General features: G+C 36.4%; 1 protein-coding gene across 11 annotated transcripts in view; it reads left to right on the plus strand.

The window, feature by feature from the left end:
• The window catches only part of plecb (plectin b), a 204,700-nt gene that overhangs the window by 158,764 nt on the left and 18,605 nt on the right, over window positions 1–27,331 (plus strand). For 10 of the 11 annotated variants that reach the window (XM_079837956.1, XM_079837950.1, XM_079837953.1 and 7 more), the window contains 18 exons: window positions 1,210–1,329; window positions 4,712–4,807; window positions 5,705–5,832; window positions 8,616–8,709; window positions 8,811–8,965; window positions 9,532–9,859; window positions 12,216–12,293; window positions 12,381–12,542; window positions 12,742–12,846; window positions 14,375–14,470; window positions 14,580–14,705; window positions 16,184–16,336; window positions 16,418–16,572; window positions 17,110–17,236; window positions 20,430–20,613; window positions 24,769–24,926; window positions 26,180–26,355; window positions 26,730–26,868. In XM_079837956.1, the coding sequence (XP_079694082.1) occupies window positions 1,210–1,329; window positions 4,712–4,807; window positions 5,705–5,832; window positions 8,616–8,709; window positions 8,811–8,965; window positions 9,532–9,859; window positions 12,216–12,293; window positions 12,381–12,542; window positions 12,742–12,846; window positions 14,375–14,470; window positions 14,580–14,705; window positions 16,184–16,336; window positions 16,418–16,572; window positions 17,110–17,236; window positions 20,430–20,613; window positions 24,769–24,926; window positions 26,180–26,355; window positions 26,730–26,868 (2,580 nt within the window). Of the gene's footprint in view, window positions 1–1,209; window positions 1,330–4,711; window positions 4,808–5,704; window positions 5,833–8,615; window positions 8,710–8,810; window positions 8,966–9,531; window positions 9,860–12,215; window positions 12,294–12,380; window positions 12,543–12,741; window positions 12,847–14,374; window positions 14,471–14,579; window positions 14,706–16,183; window positions 16,337–16,417; window positions 16,573–17,109; window positions 17,237–20,429; window positions 20,614–20,730; window positions 20,752–24,768; window positions 24,927–26,179; window positions 26,356–26,729; window positions 26,869–27,331 lie in introns of all 11 variants that reach the window. The other variant, XM_079837947.1, reaches the window with a different exon arrangement.

Below are 27,331 nucleotides of genomic sequence, written 5' to 3' on the forward strand. Positions count from 1 at the left end.
CCTAGAAATGTTACTTTATAGAGTTTTAAATGTGGATATTTTTCTTACACAAACGCATCGCTTCACTTCAGAAGGCCTTTATTAACCACCCGGAGCCGTGTGGAGCAGTTATATGATGGATAGATGCACTTTTATGGACTTCAAAAACGAAGCAACAATTCATTTCCATTATAAAGCTTGGAAGAGCCAGGACTTTTTTAATATAACTCAGATTTTATTAGATTTTATTTACACACCTAGGATGGCTTGAAGGTGGGTAAATCATGGGGTAATTTTCATTTTTGGGTGAACTACCCCAAAAATGATGTACTTGAAGGAACCAGATTCCAATAATAAAAAAAAAAACTACTTTATTTTTAAGAGTGTACAATAGCTTTGTGTGAATAAAAGACAAAAAAAATAATATTTGTTCTTTACAAAGACACTCAAATATGGTGAATCAAGACCTTTTTTGACCCTCATCCTGGTCTATAGTCAAAATACTATATCAGAAGGCTCTTATTTCACCTCCATGTGTACACCCTTAAAGGGATAGTTCACCCAAAAATGAAAATTCTGTCATCATTTACTCACCCTCAAGTTGTTCCAAACCTGTACGAGTTTCTTTGTTCTGCTGAACACAAAAGAAGATATTTTGAAGAATGTTTGTAACAAAGCAGAGAGAGCAACCATTGACTACCATAGTATTTTTTCCCCTACTATGGTAGTCAATGGTTGCTCTATCTGCTCGGTTACAAACATTCTTCAAAATATCTTCTTTTGTGTTCAGCAGAACAAAGAAACTCGTACAGGTTTGGAACAACTTGAGGGTGAGTAAATGATGACAGAATTTTCATTTTTGGGTGAACTATCCCTTTAAGATAGATTAGGAATATAGATAATGGAATATACTGTACACTTTAAGAGGTAATCTTGTGTGACCTGGATTTCGAGTTGCTGTCAAATGCAATTTATTTAATACTTCCCTCACTCCGTCAGAATCAATCATGAGAAAGAGAATTGAATGATCTGTGTGCGCTGTGTCACAGACTATCAATCAACCTGGATCCGCTATTTTGGTGCTTTGATTCCTCCCTCCCTTCATATGCTGTTATCAGACAAGGCTACGATTGTTGACACCTAATTGAGTGAATGTGATAAGTGACTTAGCACAGGGGCAAAAGAGCGTTCCTGTTCTCCCCTGAATAGTTTTGGTGTGTTTTTGTTCAGGAGCTGGAGCTGCGCTGGCAGGAATACTATGAGCTGGTCACCATTCTCTTCCAATGGATCAGACATCACATAATCATCTTCGAGGAGAGGAAGTTTCCCAGCAGCTATGAGGAGATTGAGGTGAGGAACGCTAATCTAAAGTCTGCTGTTGTGTGGTTTGGGTTGCTACTAGTTACTCTGTTCTTATCCAGTTATTGAATGAGCTGCAGTCTTCATTATATGTTGTGAGATGCACATTGTCTGGGTTTTCTGTAGAATTACCTTGGTTAAAAGACCAGCGCGGTCACCAGAACATACTATGATATACTGGACCCCATTCTTAACAAGACATAACTACTTTAACCAAAATGAATAGCTTCCCTTGGTCAACCAGAAAGTGGATGCAGTTTTGCTGGTGAGCAGCGTGGTTATGCAGATCTATTATTTAGACCAGCACCAATGCAGCACTAAATATTATAACCAGTCTAGACCAGTGTATACTGGTCTAAGCTAGTCTTTCCAGGAGGGCGGGCAACTTGTTTAGAGTCTGTCACGATCTGGTCCACAAAGGATGACAATGAGAAAGGTATCCATTCAAATAGCAGAGTAACTTTAATTAAACAACACAAAAGACAAGTAGTGAACTAACAGTGTGCACTTAAACACAAACAACACCAGACAAAGGTCGGAGAGAACTGAAGTGCTGCGTCCCAATTTGCCTACTTATCCTACGCCCTAAAAGTATGTACTCTTTTTGTGATGAAAAACGACATACTTTTGAGAAGAGTAGGCAAGCTTACGGACATTCACTACTTCATCATCTTTAACGGACTGCTCTGTCACTTAGTTACCCAGTTACCCTGTCAGCGTTTAAACTGCCCTGTCAATCATCTGGTCACAGTTCAAATTTCATTTCATTTCCTACTGTAACGGAGAGAAATGTATACAGTAGCACATTGATCGGCCAGCCGTGGGTCTTTCATGCGGAGACTCTCCTCATGTGTTTTCAATTTAAATATGTGACCCTGGACCACAAAACCAGTCATAAGGGTCTTTTTTATTCAATTAAGCTTTATACATTGCATGAAAGCTGAATAAATAAGCTTTGCATTGATGAATGGATAGGACAATATTAGGCCGAGATGCAACTATTTGAAAATCTGGAATCTGTGAAAAAATCGAAATATTGAGAAAAATCGCTTTTAAAGTTGTCCAAATGAAGTCCTTAGCAATGAATATTACTACTAATATTTTTTTTTTTATACATTTACGGTAGGACATTTACAAAATATCTTCATGGAACATGATCTTAATATCCTAATTATTTTCGGTATAAAAGAAAAATGGATCATTTTGACCTATACAATGTATTGTTGGCTATTGCCACAAATATACCGTGCGACTTATGACTGGTTTTGTGGTCCAGGGTCACATATAATTATGCATTTAAACGTTAATGACCAAACGTATCTTTAATAAAAGTTCACAATGCTGTTGCGGATGAAATATAATGTGGATAACATTGAATATATATATTTTCGACAGGTTAGATACTGATTATTAATCACTTAAATCCCCTTTATCTAAACCTCTCTACTTAACCTTCGGACGCGCACATCCGCCATGTTTGTGGTTTTTTTAAATACTTTTTATCCGCGTTTGTAGTTCTAATCAAATCCTCGTCCAATGCGCAATGGGTTGTGAGCAATATTAGCTGTTAGAGTGTGTACATGGATCTATCTATCTATCTATCTATCTATCTATCTATCTATCTATCTATCTATCTATCTATCTATCTATCTATCTATCTATCTATCTATCTATCTATCTATCTATCTATCTGTCTGTCTGTCTGTCTGTCTGTCTGTCTGTCTGTCTGTCTGTCTGTCTGTCTGTCTGTCTGTCTGTCTGTCTGTCTGTCTGTCTGTCTGTCTGTCTGTCTGTCTGTCTGTCTGTCTGTCTGTCTGTCTGTCTGTCTGTCTGTCTGTCTGTCTATCTATCTATCTATCTATCTATCTATCGTTCTATCTATCTATCGTTCTATCTATCGTTCTATCTATCTATCGTTCTATCTATCGTTCTATCGTTCTATCTATCTATCGTTCTATCTATCGTTCTATCTATCTATCTATCTATCTATCTATCTATCTATCTATCTATCTATCTATCTATCTATCTATCTATCTATCTATCTATCTATCTATCTATCTATCTATCTATCTATCTATCTATCTATCTATCTATCTATCTATCTATCTATCTGTCTGTCTGTCTGTCTGTCTGTCTGTCTGTCTGTCTGTCTATCTATCTATCGTTCTATCTATCTATCTATCTATCTATCTATCTATCTATCTATCTATCTATCTATCTATCTATCTATCTATCTATCTATCTATCTATCTATCTATCTATCTATCTATCTATCTATCTATCTATCTATCTATCTATCTATCTGTCGTTCTATCTATCTATCTATCTATCTATCTATCTATCTATCTATCTATCTATCTATCTATCTATCTATCTATCTATCTATCTATCTATCTATCTATCTATCTATCTATCTATCTATCTATCTATCTATCTATCTATCTATCTATCTATCTATCTATCTATCTATCTATCTATCGTTCTATCGTTCTATCTATCGTTCTATCTATCGTTCTATCTATCGTTCTATCTATCTATCTATCGTTCCATCTATTGTTCTGTCCATCCATCCATCCATTATTTTGAAAAATGAAATATTTATTAGTTTGTAGCTTGAAAACTGTTTTAAAAAGTAAACCCCACACTCTTTTAGAAGAAAGGGTTCTGTCTGGTGAACCTTTTAGGGGTTTCCATCATGGGACCCTTTTCATGCATTTAATTTTAATTTAATAGATTTAGTTTTAAATTATTCTTGATTTTAATTCAGTTTTATGAATTAAGCAGCTTGTAAAAATATCACTAGTAAAAGATGAAATAATCATTAAGCATGAAAGTATTATGCAATCATTTAAAACATTTGTCCTTATAGAACCTTTTGGCCAAAATTGAGTCAGGAACCCTGTAAGGTTCTATATTGAACCACATTGAACCTTTTTCTGCGAGTGCAAACCCTCTCAATAACATGGGGAGAACTCTATCCTGTAGGAAGAAATCTTTCTCTGAGGTGCATGAGTCATGTCATATGACACCACATCATGAAGAGCAGGCGTTCTGTCTTTGAACATCTTTGTTTGAGTTTGTATGGCTCTGTCTCATCAGGGTGGGGCGGCTGTGTAATGGGTATAATTATCATCTTGATCTGAGGGAAAGTACTTATGTTACCAGCTTTGAGAAACAATCCTCAGTCATGTCACTCCATGTCAGATGAATAACTAAGAGCGGCCTCTTTTAACAAATGTTTACTGAACCATTCAAATGTACCTGCTTAGGATGATCAAGTTCAAGTTGTGTTTATACTTTATGAATATTCAAGCATCTGTGGCAAGCTCTCGATGTGTTTATTTATTGTTTTTCTTGTTGAATTATATTGTAGATTCTATGGCGTCAGTTTCTGAAATTTAAAGAAACCGAGCTTCCCGCTAAAGAGTCAGACAAGAGCCGCTCCAAACACCTCTACCAGTCCTTTGAGGTTTGTACACAGGATGTCTCAATTCATAATGCTACAGTTTTGGATATTTAAACATGTAACATGAGATGTCAAAATAACACTTTATTTCAATAGTCCACTTTATATATTCTACTATCTATAAATAACTTAGCAGCTACATGTCAAATAGCAGTCATTAGAATATTAGATTGTCTGCTTTAGGTCACACTTTAGATTAGGGTACAGTTCTCAATATTAACTAAGACGTTTGCCTCAATAAACTCCTAATAACTGCTTATTAATAGTTAGTAAGGGAGTTGTTGTAGTGGTTAAGTTTAGGTATTGGGGTTAAGGGATGTAAAATATGGTCATGCTGAATGAGGCATTAATATAAGTACTAATAAACAGCCAATATGGTAGTAATATGGTAATAAGCAACTAGTTAATATTGAGAATTGCACCATAAACCATACATTTTATGCTCCCCGATAGACATTCTTTGCAACTACGTAAACTTATTCTACTTACCCAAACCCCACCCTAACAGTCTACTAATACTCTACTGAGAGTTAGTTGACATGTAGTTGCAAAGTTACTTATATTTAGTACACTGTAAAAATGATAAGATCAATAAGTTATGACAACTTATGTTTTTAATTCATCAAAATAAGTTAAGCCATTTTCAACCTTTTTTATAAGTTATACAGCATTCAACACATTTAAGTCAGTTTAATGTAATCTAAGTTGAAATCACTTACATTTCCAAGTTGACTGTACTCAAAAATGTAGGTACAGTGCAGAATGTCTAAAGGGGATGAAATAAAGTGAAACCAAATCATTTTAATTGACCAATTAACCATGTGAGTGTTTAATGTCTGTATATTGTATGTTACTTATGTCCTACGCTTGTTATTATATGTTACTTCTGTTTTCCCACAGACTGCGGTTCACGCCGGTCAGGTTAAGGTCCCTCCTGGTTACCACCCCATTGATGTAGAGAAGGAATGGGGGCGTCTTCATGTGGCCATTCTGGAGAGAGAGAGACTGCTCAGAATCGAGTTTGAGAGGTGAGGAACATGTCTAAAAACACAGACCTCTCACTCTGCAGTCTTAGATTTGTTGTAGCTTTGTCTCGTGGTCATTGTGAATACAGGAAGGTAATGGGTGTGTAATGGAATGACTGAGCCTGACTAGAATAGAGCAGTGTGCCAGTCCAAAAACTGGCATACGTCAGCCATTATAACACACAATGAAGGGCATTCTAGGCTAATAAGAGTTGTGTGAGAATGATGCACTTCTACCAGATCTCAATGTGGCCCCAAAACCTATTTAGATACTTAAGTTAGGGTGACCAAACGTCCTGTTTTCCAAGGACATGTCCTGTTTTCAAGTCCTGTCCTGGCCCTAATATAACAATGTTCTATCCATACAGAGGGGGCATACTTTAAATGTATCGAAATTAATAAGGAATCTTTGAGTAAACTTCGAGTATCATTTGAGTATCTCATTGCCGGGCACTTTGAATTTCGTTGCATTTAATACAAAATATAAGATGTCAAAAGTGGCATTTGCAGACAGAGCTTCTATATTCACTCTTCTTCATCATTTTTGCTTAGTGACTTTCATTAACTATGAATATGTTCCATTATTATTTCACAAACACATTTTGTCTGTCTTTTTCATCAGTATATTTATTGTTTATTCATTTAAAATTTCTTAACCATATGACTGCCTATGTTTACATATTAATACCTGTTCAGCAATATGACAGCGTGAACTTGAGTGGTAGTTCCACATGCAAAGTGCTTAGCCAATCACAACAGAGATCATTTACATATATTCATCTTAAAGGTACAGTAGGTACATCAAATAATTAAAAGCTATTTTGATGCAAGAAACCTTGAACTATTTGTCAAATCAAGGAGAATGGACAACTGAATTTGTCTTGACATCTTATTTATAGCACTTTAAACAAAAACACATTTAAATTTTGGTTTGGCTTATAGATATTGTGATATTTTTGACACCGAACTTAAAAATACTCAGAGTTCTGGCAATTGAATCATTTAAAGTTAAGCAGTATATTGTAAAATGACCGATTGTAGTGTAAGTGAGAATGTAAGTGAGAATGTAAAAGAATGTTGCGATTTTGATGTGGAGTAAATTAAATAGAATGAAACGGTTATCAATATCAATCCTCCAGAAGGCGAGGGAGCATCATCTAAAACAGGACACATCCCCCGTCACAAGACAATGTTGCTTCTTGCTGGACAAGAGTAATATGCAGCACACAGATCCTTTATGGACTGGACTGTGGAATGGCTGACCAAGCTCCACAACAACTTTTTCCCGGCTGTGGTTTAGTCCCATGACAGGATTATAACAAGAAAAACAAGTTTTTATGCATCTCGGAGAAAGTCTTGCATGCTGTTGGATTATAAAAAAATGGCCTTTATGACTGACTCATATCGTTTAGAGTATTTGCTTTGTCGCGGAAAACTGTGAGTTTCTTGATGCATTTGCCATGTTTTGTTTTGTCAGTTACTTTTAACCAATTTTTAGTGGTTTTATGAAGTAATTTCCTAACATGTTATTCTCAATTGTATTATTTTAGTTTAAAATTAATATTGTTTTACAGACAGAATATGTTGACACAATTCTGACTTTATATCACACAATTCTAACTTTATATCATGCAATTCTGACTATATAACTTGCAATTGTGAGATAACAAGTTGCAATTATCTTTAAAAAAAAAAAAATTCTGTGGCGGAAACAAGCTTCCATAGATAGCTTGTTCCATAGATAGTCCATAGATTGTCCTTTTTCCATAGCTAGTCCATTAGTTCCATCAATAGTCCATAGATAGTCCTTGTGCCATCGATAGTCCATTAGTTCCGTAGATAGTCCATCGATAGTCCATAGATAGTCCATTAGTTCCTTAGATAGTCCATAGATAGTCCATAGATAGTCCTTTTTCCATAGATAGTCCATCGATTGTCCATAGATAGTCCTTGTGCCATAGATAGTCCATAGATAGTCCTTTTTCCATAGATAGTCCATAGATTTTCCTTGTGCCATAGATAGTCCATTAGTTCCATAGATAGTCCATAGATAGTCCTTGTGCCATAGATAGTCCATTAGTTCCTTAGATAGTCCATAGATAGTCCATAGATAGTCATTTTTCCATAGATAGTCCATAGATAGTCCTTTAGTTCCTTAGATAGCCCATAGATAGTCATTTTTCCATAGATAGTCCATAGATAGTCCATTAGTTCCATAGATAGTCCATAGACAGTCCTTGTGCCATAGATAGTCCTTTAGTTGTTTAGATAGTCCATAGATAGTAATTTTTCCATAGATAGTCCTTGTGCCATAGATAGTCCATTAGTTCCATAGACAGTCCATAGATAGTCCTTGTGCCATAGATAGGTCATTAGTTGTTTAGATAGTCCATAGATAGTCATTTTTCCATAGATAGTCCTTGTGCCATAGATAGTCCATTAGTTCCATAGACAGTCCATAGATAGTCCTTGTGGCATAGATAGTCCTTTAGTTCCTTAGATAGCCCATAGATAGTCCTTTTTCCATAGATAGTCCATAGATAGTCCATTAGTTCGTTAGATAGTCCATAGATAGTCCTTGTGCCATAGATAGTCCATTAGTTCCTTAGATAGTCCATAGATGGTCATTTTACCATAGATAGTCCATTAGTTCCATAGACATTCCTGCGTACACCAGACCTTTGACTATTTGGAATAACGTCTGGTCCCAATTTCAGCTTATTTTGGACAAGAACTACCAATTTAGAAAATGTAATTATTTGTATGCAAATTCTGATCATTTCCAGGTTAGAACGTCTCCAACAGATTGTCAATAAAGTGCAGATGGAATCAGGCATGTGTGAGGAACAGCTCAACCAGACTGAGTCTCTACTGCAGAAGGTAAGAGAATAGATCTCTAGAAACTTCAAAATGCACTTATTATTCAGTCAAATTTGCTGTAAAGGCTTCGACTATGCATTATACTGTCACTGTTGCTGCAGGATATTCGTCTCCTGAATGCGGGGAAACCACCGCAGCACACTGTAGAGGTGGAGAGAGATCTGGACAAAGCCGATGGCATGATCCGTCTCCTCTTTAACGATGTTCAGGCTCTCAAAGATGGCCGCCACCCGCAGGCGGAGCAGATATATCGCAGGTGAGTCCATTTGAGGTTTCTTGGCAACTACTATAGTGGAAAACCTTCTTCCAGTAGCCTGCAGTGCATTAACCCCTTCAATGGGCTATTTCTGTTTCCCTTTTTGGACCTGAAAGGGATTTTATTGGATGGAGAAACTATGTCAATCTACATATTTAAATATGACAAATTATGGGCCAGATTTACTAACAGCTTGCGCCATTGCATGTGCATTTGTAGGAGTTTCCCTTTCAGACGCAACATTTATGTGAGGAGAGTATTTAAATTAATCAAGGTGATTTACTAAGGTTGGCACTAGTCAATCTACTGTGGTTTGCGCCATTATTTACCATGTCTTAAATCAGACGCCAATTTGCGCATATATTGGTCATTATGGAAATTATTTGGCTGTGTTCTTTCATTTGCACGTTGTCAGTAGATCACACGCTGAACTTTCGACTCCCATCAGCGTTTTTTTGGAATTGGCCCTGATTAGTAAATCTGGCCCTAAGTCTTTTAAATTGTCAAAGTCGATTTAAACCTCTTTAAATCAAGCAAAAAAATGACTTGTGATTTTCTTTTCTCAGGGTCTACCGCTTACATGAGCGCTTGGTGAACTTGCGCAGTGACTACAATCTAAGGCTCAAGACCAGCGTCAGTACCACCTCTCACGTCTCCATGACACAAATGACCCAGCAGAAGTCTACGCAACGCGTGCGACCCGAGCTCGACGACGTCACTCTCCGCTACGCACAGGACCTGTTAGCCTGGGTGGAGGAGAACCAGCGCAGGATCGATACCTCCGAGTGGGGCATCGATCTTCCGTCTGTGGAGTCTCAGCTGGGCAGCCACAGAGGTCTTCACCAAACCATTGAGGACTTCAAGGCTAAGATTGAGCGAGCACGAGCAGATGAGGTACTTATTTTTTTAAGTTTTGTAACCAAACCGAAAAAAAAACACGATACACCATCCATGGTACGTACCGCGGTTCTCTCATGGCGTACTGAACGCGCCCCGCCCCGGCTCAGGCCTGGCCCATTGTTGAAGTTGACCTCGCTTTACCTTTTGATTAAATAGTAATTAGGGGTGTAACGGTACACGTATTCATTCTTCAACAACGAATTGGTATAAAAACATATAACTAGATTTAAAAGTTAATGCAAAAACTGCCTTGTATGCAGTTTACATGTTTGCTTACTATTTGTTATTTAAGTGTTTATTATTATATCTAAAAAATTAATAGCAGCTGAATTTAGGCTAATAGTTTGGGCTCTGTAATCTTTTATAATATAGTAATGTGTAAGTAAGGGCTCCCTATATAGTTAACAGCGTAAGCAGAGAAAAAATATATATATTCTTAAGAAACTTTGAATCATAATTGAATTCATTTAAAGACAGACACATTTTTTTCAGTAAACCACTGTTTAATAATAAAAAAAGCCATTTTATGTTTAGTTTTCTTTCCCCTGCTGTACCGAACAAGTACCGAACCGTGACTTCAAAACCAAGGTACGTACCGAACCCAGTTTTGTGTTCCGTTACACCCCTAATTAAAAATATATTTAACTTTACCTGCAAACATAAAGTACACTCATGTAAAAAGATATATACTATGCAGCAAATCTCTACTGCTTGATTGTTTATATTGTCGCAAAATCTGACCATATTATCACACGGCTCTCTATATAAAGTTGGATATATAAGTGTATCTAACTTTATCCGCATACATACAGTATACTCGTGTAGGGAGATATATACTATCAAATGATTGTTTATACTGTATCATCTCAAAATGTAAACTGTATTATTTATCGCACAGCTCTTTATATAAAGTTGGCTATTTAAGTATGTCCAACTTCATCTGCATACTCACAGTATACTATTGCAAAGCAATATATTCTAGCAAATCTCAGCCACGTATATGTTTATATCATCTCAAAATATAAACTTTATCATACACCAGTATATCAAAAGTTGGGTATATAATTATATCTACAGTACATTCGCATAAAGCGATATATACTATATAGCAAATCTTGGCAATTGTTTATACAGTGGTGGCCAAATTTGTTAGAACACCTGACAGATCTGAAAATATTGACCTTTTTTTGCCTCCAAAATATGATTTTATTTCATAATGTTCATTAAGCATGCAGATGGTTGCTCTGACCATCAAAAAATCCAGATGAAGTGAGTCGTACTGTTTTTATCCACTTTTAACTTTAATATTTGGTATGTCCACATTTTGCAGCAATTACAGCAGCACATCTCTCTGGCATATTGTCAATATATTTCCTCTGAGAACTTCAACACTAATGTTATCCCATGCCTTCTGCAACTGAAGGCTGGGTCCCAAAAATGTGCTTGATTAATGTGCTTGCCCCAAATATGCTTGATATGGTTGAGGACCAAATTTTCAATGTCCCAGCAGATTCCTTCCGTCGCAGGTAGTTCCGGCAATAGTTAGAAGACTGTTTCGGGTCATTGTCCTCTTGGAAAATAAATCCAGGCCCAATAAGACGACTCGTAGATGCCAAGTGTTCTAATAATTTTGGCCACCACTGTATATCGTCGCAAAATGTAAAATATATTATCGTCCAGCTCTAAATGTGGCTATAAGGCAAGAAGATATTAACTTTAAAATCATGATTTACTGTAAAGCTGCTGTGTAAACTTGTAACTGGACTTGACTAAACCAATTTACAATTTTACCCAATTTTAAAGTTGTGTTCCAAATCATAAATGTAAGCTTCTTTGAGATTTTGTTTAGGTGCTGTACCAAAAATAGCCACTGGGTTATTCCATTTACATTTTTTTATGTGTTCTCCTGTAACAAATGTATACATTTATCATTTCAAATTTTCTTTCTATCACAAAACAGTCACCAAATATGGAATCTTAAGACCACAGACCTTTCCTACGATACGTGTTTTGTCAAGATTAGAAAAGTTTTAATTGATAAAGTAGTTCAAACAAATTTCGTAATATGAAACATGACAACGCACACTAGGGGAGGAGCCTGCTTAAAGGATTTAAAGTACAGTTTCCATGGTAACGTAATCTCCGATTTCAAAATGGTTTTCACAGAATGATTTTTTAGTTTTTAAGCTTTCAAATGATACCTGATTTATGATGAATACTAAAGTATGTGATATGAATAAAAGACAATAACTAAAAAGACTGTCCCACTAGCAGGACCGTGACAGTTAAGGGTTTAAAGAGCTTTAGAGCATCTCTTGATCTGACGTCTTTACCTCTTTGTGTATTTCAGAACCAACTCTCGTCTGTTAGTAAAGGAACATACAGAGAATATCTGGGCAAACTGGATCTGCAGTACAACAGACTGCTGGTGAGCGTTCTAACTGGTAACTGTTAAAAAAATAATCCAGTCTGTGCACTTCCGTGTAAGCATATACTGTATTTTTCTTCCCTCCAGAACTCCTCCAAGTCCCGCATGAGAAATCTTGACCAGCTATATAACTTTGTCAACGCCTCCACCAAGGAACTGATGTGGCTTAATGATAAAGAGGAAGAGGAAATCAATTACGACTGGAGTGAGCACAACACCAACATGGGTGCAAAGAAAGAGAACTATTCAGTAAGTGTAGAGTCAATAAAAGCATTTTATAAACCTGTTTATTTGTTAGGGTTAGGGGTTAAGGATTAAGGGGAGATTTTTTGACTTGATTGGTTGATAAATGGGTTGTTCCGGGACTTGTTGCTTGTTATAGTTGGACGTGTAAATGGAGAATATTTGACATTTTGAAGTGCTCTTCATGGCCTAATTAATTCCCCAGGGACTCATGCGTGAACTGGAACTTAGGGAGAAGAAGGTCAATGACATCAAGGCCACAGGCGACAGACTCATTAAAGACGGCCATCCAGGCAAGAAGACTGTTGAGGTACAGCATGAACTACACTTCTCATCTTATTCATGTTTTAAATATGCTTTAAGACTTAAAACTGCAGTGTACCAAAGATGATTTCCAAAACTAGTGTTGTAGTCAAGACCACCAAGTCGAGACCAAGACCAATGTGTGTTGAGACAAAGAAAAGCCCAAGACAGGACAAGATCGAGTCAAGGCCAAGACCAGACCAGCACTCCTTAAATTCATAGAGATCCACATTACCACCTAAGAAATGACTTATAACTTATAATAAATTACTTATAATAAATATAATTAGAATAAGACTCTATATAGAGCTGTTACCAATCAAATTAAATCATTAACAACAAAATTCATCTTTGCGCTACAGAGGTGATACAGAAGATGCACCTGAATTGGAAAATTACAAATGCATAAATAATGTTAAGGATAATGTTATGTTTGTTAAAGCAATATCATTTTTGCAGTCAAGCTCAAATTTGTGAAAACAGCTCTCTTGCTCTTTGATATTGGTTAATTAAATCACATGTTTTAAATCCAGATCTCATGCAAGAACTTTTTGCAACAATATCTTGAATTTTGTGAGCATTTGTATTCATTTTTGGTGACATTTTTGACACAATCCCTAATTCATTTCTGAATCGACACAATAAATAAATCAAATTAGAAATAAGTTATTGATTGCATCTGAAGCAGTGAGTTTTACATCCAATCACATTAATGATGATAATAAATAAATCAGGCAATGCATTGGAAATGTATTAATATCCCAGCAGTTGTGGTCTTGACCGGTCTTGAAACAAAATCCAGAGTCCTTGTAGTCTGAGACCGAGACAAGACCAAGACTGGTCTCGAGTACTACAACACTATCAAACACTCTTCTCTTTTACCGTCAAAAACTTGTAAGCAATCCCTTCAATTTGCAGAGCGTGTCTTTTGATGTTCAAAGCGTTTGTAAGGATGCTGATTTTTAGGAGGCTCTATGATGGCGAACAGGAATATAGTTTATTAGCAACACATTATTAGCTGTTTGATAACATTGTCAAGCCAAAGGCTAATCATATCAATTACAGATATATGCCCGACGTTGTAGAGAGCGATACTTAAAACGCATTACCATACTGATACATGGACTTGTAGAAGAGCCTGTATAATTCACTGTTCATCTTCTTCTGAATCAGTTTCTGGTTCAAACATATATGGCTGAATTAAACCAATATTTCCACTTGCATTGTGTAGCATTTACTACAGTTGAGCGAGTGGATTGTGTAGTCAGAGCTGGTGTGATTGATTGGAGGTGGGGCTAATTTGCATATTTATGGTCTGTGTATACTAAATGAAGCAAGGTTGTAGAGTAACATTCAAGCTATTTTAAGGCATGAAGAAATATGTAATTTTGATTATCAAAGATGAGTTTTAAGGGATTACTATTGCAGGGGATTTTAATTTATATAAAAACAAAAAATACCTGACCCCAAACATCTGAATGCTAGCGTACAGTGTGTTGTATTTGTTACAAATGTGTTGTGTTGGTGATCTTCAGGCCTTCACCGCAGCTCTGCAGACCCAGTGGAGCTGGATCCTTCAGGTGTGCTGTTGCATTGAAACTCATCTCAAAGAGAACACTGCATACTTCCAGGTACGGCATCATCAAATGCCCGTCCAATATAACCAAACCATGTTCTTTACCACAGCAAATCAGTCATCTATAAGAAGTATTCTTCTCTTTCTCTTCCTCCCTCACCTAGTTCTTTGCTGATGTGAGAGATGCTGAGGAGAGGATGAAGAAGATGCAGGAGACCATGAAGAAGAAGTACATGTGTGACCGCACCACCACTACCACTCGCTTGGAGGATTTACTCCAAGACGCTGTTGTGAGTTTTAGTAGATAGCTTACATAGATGAACACTTTAGGGAGCACATATTCACTATTAGCTGGACTTTTCCACTCAATAAACTCCTAATTACTGCTTATTGATAGTAAGGAAGTTGTTGTAGTGGGGATGTTTAGGTATTGGGTAGGGTTAAGGGATGTAGAATATGGTCATCCAGAATACTGTACTGTACTATTGCAACACTGACAATGATTTATTTGCTTAAAAGTCATTTTTTAACATTAGAGATGCAGGCACGTTAACTTGAATTGTCATTATTGATTAACTGACAACGTCACGTTGTGTATTATTGCACATTTACAAGTAGAAGGCAATTCTGACATTTGATCTTAATAATGTATTAGTAAATGTTGAGATTAACACTAAGGGCCCTATTTTAACAATCTGAGCATATGGTCTGAAGCGCATGGCACTGGTGCACTTAGGGCATGTCCAAATCCACTTTTGCTAGTTTAACGACGGAAAAAAAAAGGGTTGGCGCACCAGGCCTATGGTCCAAAAGAGTTGTACCTAGTGTCCTAATGAGGCACGGGTGTGTTTTGGGCATAATGTGCAGAGAGTCTCATCTCCCATTCCCTTTAAAAGCCAGTTGTGCTTGCACCATGGTGGATTCGTTATTTACATGGCGGAATATAGACACGCTCAATCTGACGAGTCAGTTTAAATACAAGATTGGTCAAATAATTAACCAATTTAATTCGTCATTACTGCAAATAGGTAATTCTGATACATGCAATGACTATCCAATATGACGTTTAGGCATTTTTATTTTATAATACTGCGCTATTGACTTTAGACCAGGTTTTTGTTGGTCAATGGCGCAGTTGTTTTAAGTTCCTCAAAATAGCAAAATAGCAACTCGCCAACAATGCGCCTGGTTTTCAGACCAGCACGCCCATGGGCGAACAGATGGGCGCAAGTGCATTTGCTGTTTAAACAATGTGGCGCTGGATGTGAAAATGATAACTGCGTCACGGCTGAAACTAGCAAAAAACACTTGCCTGCCGTCGCATTGCGCCGGATATATGATAGGGCCCTAAGATTAATAAATCCTGTAGAGGTTTTATTCATTGTTAGTACATGTTAAAGGGATAGTTCATCCAAAAATGATAATTCTGTCATCATTTACTCACCCGTATGTTAATCCAAGGCCTGTATGAATTTCTTTCTTCTGTTGAACACAAAATGAAGGTATTTTGAACAATGTTGGTAACCAGAGAGTTGACGGTAGCCATATATTTTTTTTCCTTCTATGGAAGTCAATGGTTAAGTCACGTGTCTGGTTACCAACATTCTTCAGTTTTCATTTTTGGGTGAACTATCCATTTAACTAATGTAGTTAACAAATGAAACCTTATTGTAAAGTGTTACCAGCATTTCTTATAACAGTATAAAATAAAATAAAAATCAAACTGAGAAGTATCGATAAGCTTTGAACTAAATGAGTTTCACCACAGGAGGAAAGAGAGCAGCTGAACGAGTTTAAGACTGACATCGCCGGCCTGAACAAGAGAGCCAAAACCGTCATCCAGCTGAAGCCGCGGGACCCCACCACCTCCTTCAGAGGCAAACTGCCCATCCAGGCCGTGTGTGACTTCAAACAGATGGAGGTAGATACAGTCGCATTCGCTCTTACACACGGTCAGCCTGTGCTTTGTGCTGCAGGCTTAAATCCTTGTTTCCTTTAACAGATCACGATGCACAAGGGCGACGAATGCGCGCTCATCAATAACTCCCAGCCCTTCCAGTGGAAGGTTCTGCACCGCTCGGGCAATGAGGCCGTTGTACCTTCTGTCTGCTTCCTGGTGCCGCCCGTCAACAAGGAGGCTGTCGAGAGTGTGTCCAGGTAAATGATATAGTCCTCTGTAAAGGCTTTCTTTTCTGTGGTGGTTCGGTGTAATAACCTCTCAGGACTGTCTTACACGACTGCGTTCCCAAACAGCAGCATCCGCCTCAGAGAGCACGTTAACATGACCTTGTTTATTGCATTTCGTTTGCGCTCAAGTCTCAGTCATAAATTATAGGCCTATATTTTATACAGTGGCTTCTCCTACTGCATCAACTTCCATTTTTCGTATTAATATTTAGCGCTAGTTTATCATGTGACCATTAACTGTCATCAGATAATTATTAACAATATTAACTTAAAATCTCAGAGGGTAAATTCTAGTAAATCTTTTATGCCTAAAGGGTTTGGCTGTTAAAAAATTGTTTGGGAACCCATGCCTTAGAAAAATAGCTATCTTATAAGGATGCATCATTTTGATTGCTACTGTTTCTTCATATTATGATAGTTCCTCTGATGCCTAAAAATGCTTAGTCGACAGTATGACCTAAACATGTTGACTATGGTTTCTGAGCGTTATGTTGATGTTTCTGACAGTCTGGAGGCTGGTCACCAGCAGACGCTGGTTCTGTGGCAGAAACTGCACGTCGACCTCAGGAGTCTGCTGTCCTGGCAATACCTGATGAAAGACATCCATCTCATCCGCTCATGGAACATCACTATGGTCTGTTCACTGCTTTATTCATGCGATTTTAGTCACTTATTGATGTTTGAGCTATTAAAGGGTTAGTTCACCCCAAAATGAAAATGATCCCATGATTTACTCACCCTCAAGTCATACTAAGTGTATATGACATTCTTCTTTCAGCCGAATACAAAGTTATATTAGAGTTATATTAAAAAATCAGAGTTATATTAAAAAAGTACTGGCTCTTCCAAGCGAAGTGGCGAGTTTGTGTAAGAAAAATATCCATATTTAAAACTTTATAAAGTCAATTATCTAGCTTCCATTTTATTCGTCTGAAAGAAGAATGTCATATACACCTAGGATGGCTTGAGGATGAGTAAATCATGGGCTAATTTTCATTTTTGGGTGAACTAACCTTTTAAGTTAACAAATAAGTGATGATGAAATGTATATCTGAAACTTATTTTGTGGTAATGTACTAGCTGGTTATTTCACTCTAACATGTGTAAAATAAAAAAGTACTAGAGGTATGTGATATAACCAAAAATTATATCACGATATCAGTCATTTTATTTCACGTTAACAATATATTATCACAATACAGTACAGTTTAATGATACCATTGAATTATCATAATTCTCGTCACCAATTTCAATACCACAAAAAAATAATACTCGCCAAACAACATAAATTGAAAACACAGTAACTGCCGAAGCTAAACCTTGACCTCCATTGAACTACCCCAACGTCCTACCATTGGTTGAACCAGATGTTGACATGTCAGACCGCTATGCTTGATCTATGTTTCAAACACACCATAAAGCAAATGCCATCACACTCACCAACAATCAATTATTTCAAATCTGAGAATGATGAAATCATTTTTAGATGATGCTTTGTAATTTTCTTCAATGAGACTTTCTTTTTGTGCAAACCAAAGGAAATGTGAGGTATGAACTGAAACATCTAGTTTGTTTCTGCCAACAGGTGCTGTAAGGGCACAATTTACACATCTTTTGCCTACAGCGCAGACGTAACAATGAGCAATTTGCAAATAAAATGATTTAATTTGTTAAATATGTAAGTACTACTTCAGTAATTTGCTGGATCCTCTGTTGACCTGTTATGATTAAATGTACAATTCAATGAACTGTATTTGAGTTCTACTTGTTGAGTATAAAAATAGCATAGGCCTGGATAAAAGTTTATAGGAAATGTTTTGAGTTGGAAAAAAAAAATGAAGTAGGTTTTATAATTATGACCTTTTCCTTTTCAATAATTTGCCCACACTTTGAATATTAGGTAGGCTATTGTTTAATTCAATTCAAATGTTTTTTATGGCACTTTTCACAATTTTGCATGGTTGCAAAGCAGCTTTACATACATATAGAAAGTAGTAACAAAAGTAAATATATGTAATTATGACAAATAAAGAAAACAACATATAGGCAGTTTGAAATGGTGAAAGAAATTAACATACATGATCAGAAGTTTCATTACTTTAGTGTATTCCTAATGCACTCCTGTACGTCTAATACACTTTTCCCATTAATGGCACTTTAATGGCCCGTTTTACTGCAGCCCTTTGGGCTGTGAAAATATTATGAATTATTAAACAAATTATGAAAATGATCCTGACCAGTCCTCAAAAATTACACAAAAAGCTAAACCAGTTCAAATGTCAAATAAATTCAGAAACGTTAACTGCATGAAAAGTAAATAATTTCAATTTAGGTTTCACATTTAAATTGGCAATGTAATGCGAGACCGCCAAATCATTTCATTGCGTTTTCCATCAGGAGCAGTTGTGCAGTACACTGAGAGTTGAAGCAGCAGAGAAATGTTACGGATTATTTTATTCCATCCGCACACACTGAAACACTCACAGCTTTGCACGTTCACATTCTTCCACCTATGAACGGAACTGTCTGTGTTTTAGTGCGTGCGCAAGAATAAAACTAATGTTATGCCGGTTTATGCAATTGCTTCCTGCAGCATTAATGAATGTAAATGAACCAAAAACACCCAAAAAAGGACAGAATGCTGAAGCACACCTGTTTTTTCTCTTCATAGTCATGTGTTTGGTACAGGCGTTAACACTGCGACTCCTTGCATGTGTGTGTGACGGAGGGATTCCTGACACTGTTTTGACTCCTTTATACATTTTATAAGCTCTTCACGAGTTCTCAGCTGATCAAAATACCATCATATGTAGATATGCGCATTTAGCCACACACAGCATTGTTTTGGATGTTTATTAAGTTCCGTCACAAAATTATTATTATTATTTTTTTGTATCTTTAGGTTCAGCCCTAAAATGACAGTGTGAACGCTAAGCGAACCAGGACTAAATGTATTATTTTCTCTTTTTTTTCTGGTCCGGACCAAAAGAACCAAGAGAACCAAACTAAAAGTGTGAACACACTCTAATTCGCCACTGCTTCCCTCAAGATTTTCCTTATTTAAAAAAATCCATTTATGAGTAAAATAAGATCTGTGGTAATCTTAACTTGAACGTTTTGCTCTAGTACGTCAATAACACACCCCCATATTGAAAATTTTAAGCTGTTATTTAAAAAAAAATGCATGTTTCTATTAAGTAATTAGAACGAGGGTTACCATACGTTACCGAGACGTTTCCGTTTTAGAAAAAACTTTCAAGTATCATCAAGTTATGTTTACCACAGACCTTATTTTAATCATAAACAACATAAGTAACTAGAACTTTTTGACCATTCCTGCACCCCTTTATTGCGCTGGAACAAAACCACTTGTTTTTTAAACCGCAAGGTTTAAAAACACATTCAAATGCTAAGATTTCGTTACGGAGCAGCATGAAAACGCAATAGAAACGACAGTCTAAAATCTCTATCATGTCTATGGGTATATCTCCCACACCCCTTGTTCTACAGTAAACAAGATGTGTTTTTTACCTTCTAATTCAGTAACTTGATTTATTTCAATTGCAGATCCGCTGAGTTATATTTAGGGAACAGTCTGTAAAAAAGGAGAATTGCTTTATTGAATAACAGGCCTTCAAGGGCCCTGCTAAACAAATTAAAGAGAAGACTTGATTTAACATCTGACAATAAGTTTGCTATAGACAAAAAAGACTAAATGAAGATTATTGTTATACCGTCATTGCAATAATCACGTTAAAGATGCAAATATAACCATTTTGAATTTGGAAGTAGCTAAGGGTTTATTTGTGTGTCCATTTTTGCTTCAGTTCAAGACGATGAAGTCAGACGAGTACACGCTGATTTTGAGGAACCTTCAGCTGCACTATCAGGACTTTCTCAAAGACAGCCAAGACGCCAAGATTTTCGATTCAAATGACAACATGCAGATCGAAAGGGACTATAAGGAGACCACACAGTATTTTGACAACCTGCTCAGCACCCTGGAGAAAGGTACAGACTTCACCCCGCACTAAACACAAAGCCCCCGACAAAGCCCATTGTGCACCATGAAAAAAATGAGGGTGATATGTTTACGGATGTTGGGTAACTGTTAAATTCACATTACAGGAGCAGCTGTCAGAGCACGGGGTGAGTCTTGTGCTCCTGCTGACAGTCATGAGCAAAGTTTGGTTATCGTGGATGAGCTGTTGTGTCAGCTTATGTTCTTTCTGGTGCTTTAGCTAACTGCGCATCTCTAAAGAGTGTGCATGTATTGAAACTCAATATAGTAGCATAAGACAGGGAAAACGTATACTGATCAAACAATGAATTTCTGACTCTGTATTGATCAAATATTTGTAAATGAGATGACATCCAATAAGGAGAATCCAATGAATCATGTTGGATTTCCAAAATGGAATCTGAAAATCGAAATAAAGAAACAGAGGGACAGATTTACTAAACCGGGCAAATAAGCGTGAGAGTGCAATCCTAAAAAAGTGCCGATGGATGCGGCTGATCTACTTAAAACACTCAAATGAAAGAACACAGACGCAGCCAGATCCTTTCCATAATGACCAACGCAATCTACCAATAGCAGTGCTAATTAGCGTCTGGTTTAAGGCATGCTTTTTTGGGTGGTTAATAATGCCGCAAATACCAGTAAATTGACGAGCGCAAACCTTAGTAAATCACCTTGCATATTTTATTTAAATATTCTTCTCCCATAAATTGTGCGTCTGAAACTCCAACAAATCCATATGCAGTAAGGTCAGCCGCAAAAATAACCCTGTCCACGCCTTTCCAGCACAAATTTTTCACTGTCTTTAGTAAATCCTGACAGTCGTTGTTTAACGGCAAGGTTAGTAAATCTGTCCCAGAGTGTAAAATAGCTCACCTTGTTGACAGAGGCTATTTACAATAAATCAGCCCACATTATCTAAATACGACAGATAGTGTTAACTTTTGATGCGACCAACTCAAATCCACCTTTTTCCATATATGTATCTATTTTTTGAATATCAGATCAGAGAGGTGTTTATTTTAAATAAAGAAAATATTTTAAAAAGTGGAAATAAAGTACCTAACGGGTATTTAATATTTGAAATTAAGTGTGGTTACACTTTATTTTAAGGTGATGTAGTTACATTGTACTTACTCAAATAAGTACTGAATAGTATTAATTAACTTACTTACTTAAGTACTTATTGTAGAGTTATGGTTAGGGTTTGGTTTAGGAATAGTTAATTGAAATTATGCATAATTTACTGTTATTACTATGGTAAGTACATGTAGTAATGTGTAACTACCTCACCTTAAAATAAAGTGTTAACTAAAGTGTTTATCTGTAGGGTTATAGGTAGGTGTGGGGACATGGACAAGTAATGTCCCAATATGGCAGGATTCATTTATGCGTTTAATATATGTTTGCTATATATTGTTATTACTGCATACTGTTTTATAATACAATGCATTGAGGTGCAAATAGTATCTGCCACTCTTTGCATTAAGTATAATTAGCATCTAACAACTATTTATTTACACTTAGTGCAAAGAAAATACTAGGGATGCACGATATATCGGCAACATATCGTTATCGGCCGATAAATGATTATTTTTGATGTTATCGTTATCGGTCCAATAAGAAAATTTGACCGATATAGTCAAGCCGATAGATAATGTATTATTTCCTTCAGCTGAGACGGACGCGCTGTCCACCATGATGGGTTTGAATTGCTCTAAATATGTTTGGAATCACTTCGAAAAGGAAAATACAGTTATGTGCAACATGTGCAGCGCAAGTCTTCTATAATCTACATAAAATGATAATGAGAATAGAATAGGCTGTAAAAGAGCGTTGTGTTTCAGCGCGTTTGTTGAGGGAAGAGCGCGCCCACAGAGTTACACCTTCATGACGAGCACAGTCAAGTTCGCTTGTGCATTCACAGCCTTTTGTGCCATTGTAAGTTGTAATATTATATTTATTATTATTCTGTGTATGTAATATCATATAGGATGTGTTTGGTTGAGTTAATAAACGATGCAGTAAAGCACTTCATTGTAACGGTCTTTAGCTTCAGCGCGCGCCCAAGGAGTTACACCTTCATGACGAGCACAGTCAAGTTTGCTTGTGCATTCACAGCCTTTTGTGCCATTGTAAGTTGTAATATTATATTTATTATTTTGTGTATATAATCCCATATAGGATGCGTTTGGTTGAGTTAATTAACGATGCAGTAAAGCACTTCATTGTACCGGCGCGCGCATTTCAAACAGAAATGCACAGCATTAATAACTACTGGGACTGTCCTATACATAACACTGCAATGAGAATATTTCTGTTATAAAACGTAGTGAATTCTCTGGGTTTAGTTGTTTTTCAGCGCGCTGTTGTGGGAAGCGTCAACAACGCATTCTGACCAGCACAGTCAAGTTTGCTTGTGCATTCGCGTCATTTAAAGCATATGTAAGTCGTAATATTACGTTTTTGTAGTATAAACATCTGATTAAAGTCATATAGGATGTGTTTCGTTGAGTCAATAACCCGCAGTGCTTCACTGTACCGGTGATCATCTTAAGTTTCAGCACGCTCTCAAACAGGGGAAGAGCATCCACAGGAGTTATAACACTTCACCTATGCGTGATTTTGTGCTAATATAAGTTGTAATATTATATTTATTTTGTATAAATATCTGATTGTTCTCATATATGATGCGTTTAGTTGTTAATTAAACTTCTAAGCGCTTCAGTTTATGGTTGTTCGTTCATTCTCTCCAGCTTCAGCGCGCTCTCAAACAGCAACATTATTCCTAATAGACTAGACTAATATTACAGATGTTTACTATTACTGTAATATTAAACATATTTTTTTTTTCAAAAACACAGAAGCATTATTTTTAATAATTAGCACTTTTATTGTTCTCGTATCATTTCCATCAACAATATGGTTTGATTAAAACCATTTCTTTATTGTCTGTGCGGAGGTTATTTCATGCACTTGCATTCTGATTCTTTATTATGCAGCCTAAGTAATGCTGTTCAATTACTTGTTTGCATTATTTAGGTATATTATTTTTATTTTTTAGACAATATAATTTTTGGTAACATTTTAAAAATAAGGTCTCATTTTATTAATGCATTAACTATCATGAACAAACAGAGAGCAATAACCTTTGTTTCTTTTAGTAATAAAATGTTTGTGTTTTGTAACAGTCCATTCACAGTTCATACCTAATGTTAAAAGACACAACTTTGGGTCTGAATATGTTGAGATTAACATGAACTAAAATTAATAAATCCTGTTGAAGTATTGTTCATTCATTGTTGGTTAACTAATACTAACAAAAATTAAACCTTATTGTAAAGTGTTAAAAAAAAAATTTGGCCATATGAGTGTAAAATTAATTTGAAAAGGTAAGGAATCTCACACTGGTTCAAATAGGCTACTGTAGTGTATAGGTTTGATTTATGTTGAAGTGTTTGGGACATGGCTTTTAATGGTGAGCCTTTTGTTTTTGTAATCAGGCTCTCAGAGTTTATTAAAATTTGTATTTAGATTTATCGGCCAATATATCGGTTATCGGCTTTCAAATATTAAGAATTATCGGTTATCGGTATCGGCCAAAATGTTCATATCGGTGCATCCCTAGAAAATACTGCTATTTTCACTTAGTGTAAAGAACATTTAACATAAAGAAATAAATTAAATTTCATGCTAATTAACCATACTATTTTTTTAAATGTACATTTTTTTTTTGATGGTGGCCTTCAGACATTCTGTTGACTATAAGTAACATTGCAACTACATGTCAACTTACTCTCATTAGAGAGTATTATTAGTAGACTGTTTAGGGTTCAGGTTAGTAGAATAAGTTGACATGTAGTTGCAAAGTTACTTATAGTCAGTAGAATGAAATACAAAAATAAATAAATATTGTTTAATATATTTTACTGCCATAAGCTGTAATAGTCCCTGAAATAAGCTTTATTTTCTTCATGCATAGTATTATGTATAGTTTATTTTCTCTTGATTTTGGAATGACATTTGTACCACTAACACAGACGGAATGTGTGTGGCATGAATGTTGGCTGCAGTGCACAGATAAAGCGAGAAATAAACTGTTGTTTATTTAGAAAACAGTAATAACAAATCTCTTGTCTTCACAGGTGAGCAGGACGAATCCATAAGCAAGTCGTACATCACCCAAATCAAAAACCTGCGCCTGCAGATTGAAGATTGTGAGTCTCGCACGGTGGCTCGTATCCGACAACCTGCGGGTAAAGATCCGCTCAAAGACTGCATTCAGAAGACTGCGGAACAGAAGGTACGGCAGAAACCTCACTCACTGTCTTGCCCTCAATTTTTCTTTGTATTTTGTCCAGTGAAAAACTCTTGTGCAGCTGAAATATGTGTTTATATTTAAAGGTGCACTATGTAAAAAAAAATTCTGTAAAATATCCAAAAACCACTAGGCCAGTGTTATATATTTGGTTCAGTTGAGCACTTACAATATCCTAAATGTTTCCAACTATTTGTAAATCGTGAGAATTTGCTATTTTAACCAAGGAGCCGGGACGTGTGAGGGAATTGCCTGTCAATGGCGTCATATCTGCGCTACCCTCGGTTTCCGGTTTTATGTAGCAGAAACATTTTACTCTCACTGCAGGGTGAACAAATGTCATAGCAGCCGCCGAGCGAACGCTTAGAGTAACGTCATAACTTAATTTTCAACACACTCAGATGTATCTAATATGATAAACAGAGCTGTGTTACCTCATACTTATGACTGGAAAAGCGGAAATGGAAACCGGCGACTGTGGCATAATAAAAGTCCCGCCGGCGACTGTGCCATAATAAAGGTCCCGCTGCTCGCGAGGCTTGTGTTGCGGTCTTCTCATTAACAATCGCTCCTGCTTCTACTTCATACTACAGTAACGTTAATAAGCCCATCCATGAACATGATTTCTGCCCGAGTCCTATCCCGATTCTTTTTCACCGGCTGGTGGTGAAACCACCAAGATTCTGCGCTCAAACTTGGCATCATCAAACTACGCCTTTGTTCTGAACAGGCGACCTCTAGTGGACGGAAAAGTTACATAGTGCAGCTTTAAATCATATTTGTGATTGTGATAAATGGGTGAATTTCATGAAACCTGTCAATTCAAGTCATATTTCACCCTAAAATCATAGGGGGGAAATGTATAATTTATGGCCATTACTATTTTTTTGCTTTGTGACATTATTTGCATGACAGTTAAGCATAATTTCCTTCAAATTGTCTTCTTATTGTAATGCTTTTAGATGCTTTTTGTAGCTCATTTATTATTATTCATTCTTAATATCACAGTGCAGAATAAATTAAAGACAGAACAACAAATATTAAAATAATATGAGGTATATAATTAATGAGAATGAGATTTATTTCTCCAAAAATAGTCAAAAAATCAGAACAGGCTGAAAATACGCTTGCAAATTATTTGTTTGATTACGGTGTAAATATGACTTGGACCATGTTCTTTGTCATGTTTGACAAAATGGATCAGATCTTCTGAGAGTTTCTTTTTCTGGCTCAAACAGAAAGTGCATGTGGAGCTGGATGGTATTAAGAAGAACCTTGATAAAGTGTCTCAAAAAGCTGAGGAGGTCCTGGCCTCCCCGGAGCAGTCCAGCACTCCCGTCCTGCGCTCAGAGCTGGACGTCACCCTGCAGAAGATGGACCAAACCTACAACCTGTCCTCAGTGTACCTGGAGAAGTAAGGATCACTCTCATACGGTGCACAACATATCCATTGTTCAGAAAACTAGTCTCAAGGATGCTGCTTTTCATTCATAATGAATTAGTGCATACACTACCTGTCAAATATTTGCAAACAAATCTGATTTTTCAAACGTAGTTTCAATTTTCAACCTTGATGGTGATAAGAAATGTTTCTTGAGCAGCAAATCATCATATTAGAAGGATTTCTGAAGGATCATGTGACAGAATATATTAGTATTTTACAGTATCAGCCTTGGTGAGCAGAAGAGAGTCTTAATTATTTCAAACTTTTGACCGGTAGTGTATTATTATGTATGTAACAATTTATTAAGGCATATGATTTGATCAAGGCAACTCTTTCCTCTGTAGACTTAAGACCATAGACATTGTGATCCGGAACACACAAGGGGCAGAAGATGTTGTGAAGAAATATGAGAATCGCCTGCGTGAGGTCCACACGGTTCCTACAAACGTCCAGGAGGTGGAGAACTACTGTTCTGAGCTCAAGGTAACATGGGATGGGATATTTAGTGTTCACTGGTGGACTCTTTGTTTTATATGACACTAGGTGAATCTTGTACTATTTATTTAATATATACATTGATGTAGATCAGTGGTGCTCAACCTTTTTTGAAGGACCGACAATCCTAGATTCCATAAATTACATTTCAGGATTCCAGGAGTTTTAAGAGCTGAACATTCTTCACGGATTCCTTAAAAAAAAAAAAACATTTCCAGTTGTTAGTGATTTACTGGATCAGTAAGAATAAGGATTTTTTTAAATATTTTTACTCACTATTTCTACAAAAAATTACAGCACACTTTTAAAATTAGTGTGAAAAATTAATTCTTTATATATCACAGTTTTACATTTGTTGAGGGGGTGAATTAAAAACATTATAGAAATATATCGATTTTGTTTTAGATATTTTAATGCTTATTTTGTCTGATTTTAAATCAAGTAAATCATC

This window comes from Gobio gobio (assembly GCF_949357685.1).
Source record: "Gobio gobio genome assembly, chromosome: 15".
NCBI lineage: Eukaryota > Metazoa > Chordata > Actinopteri > Cypriniformes > Gobionidae > Gobio > Gobio gobio.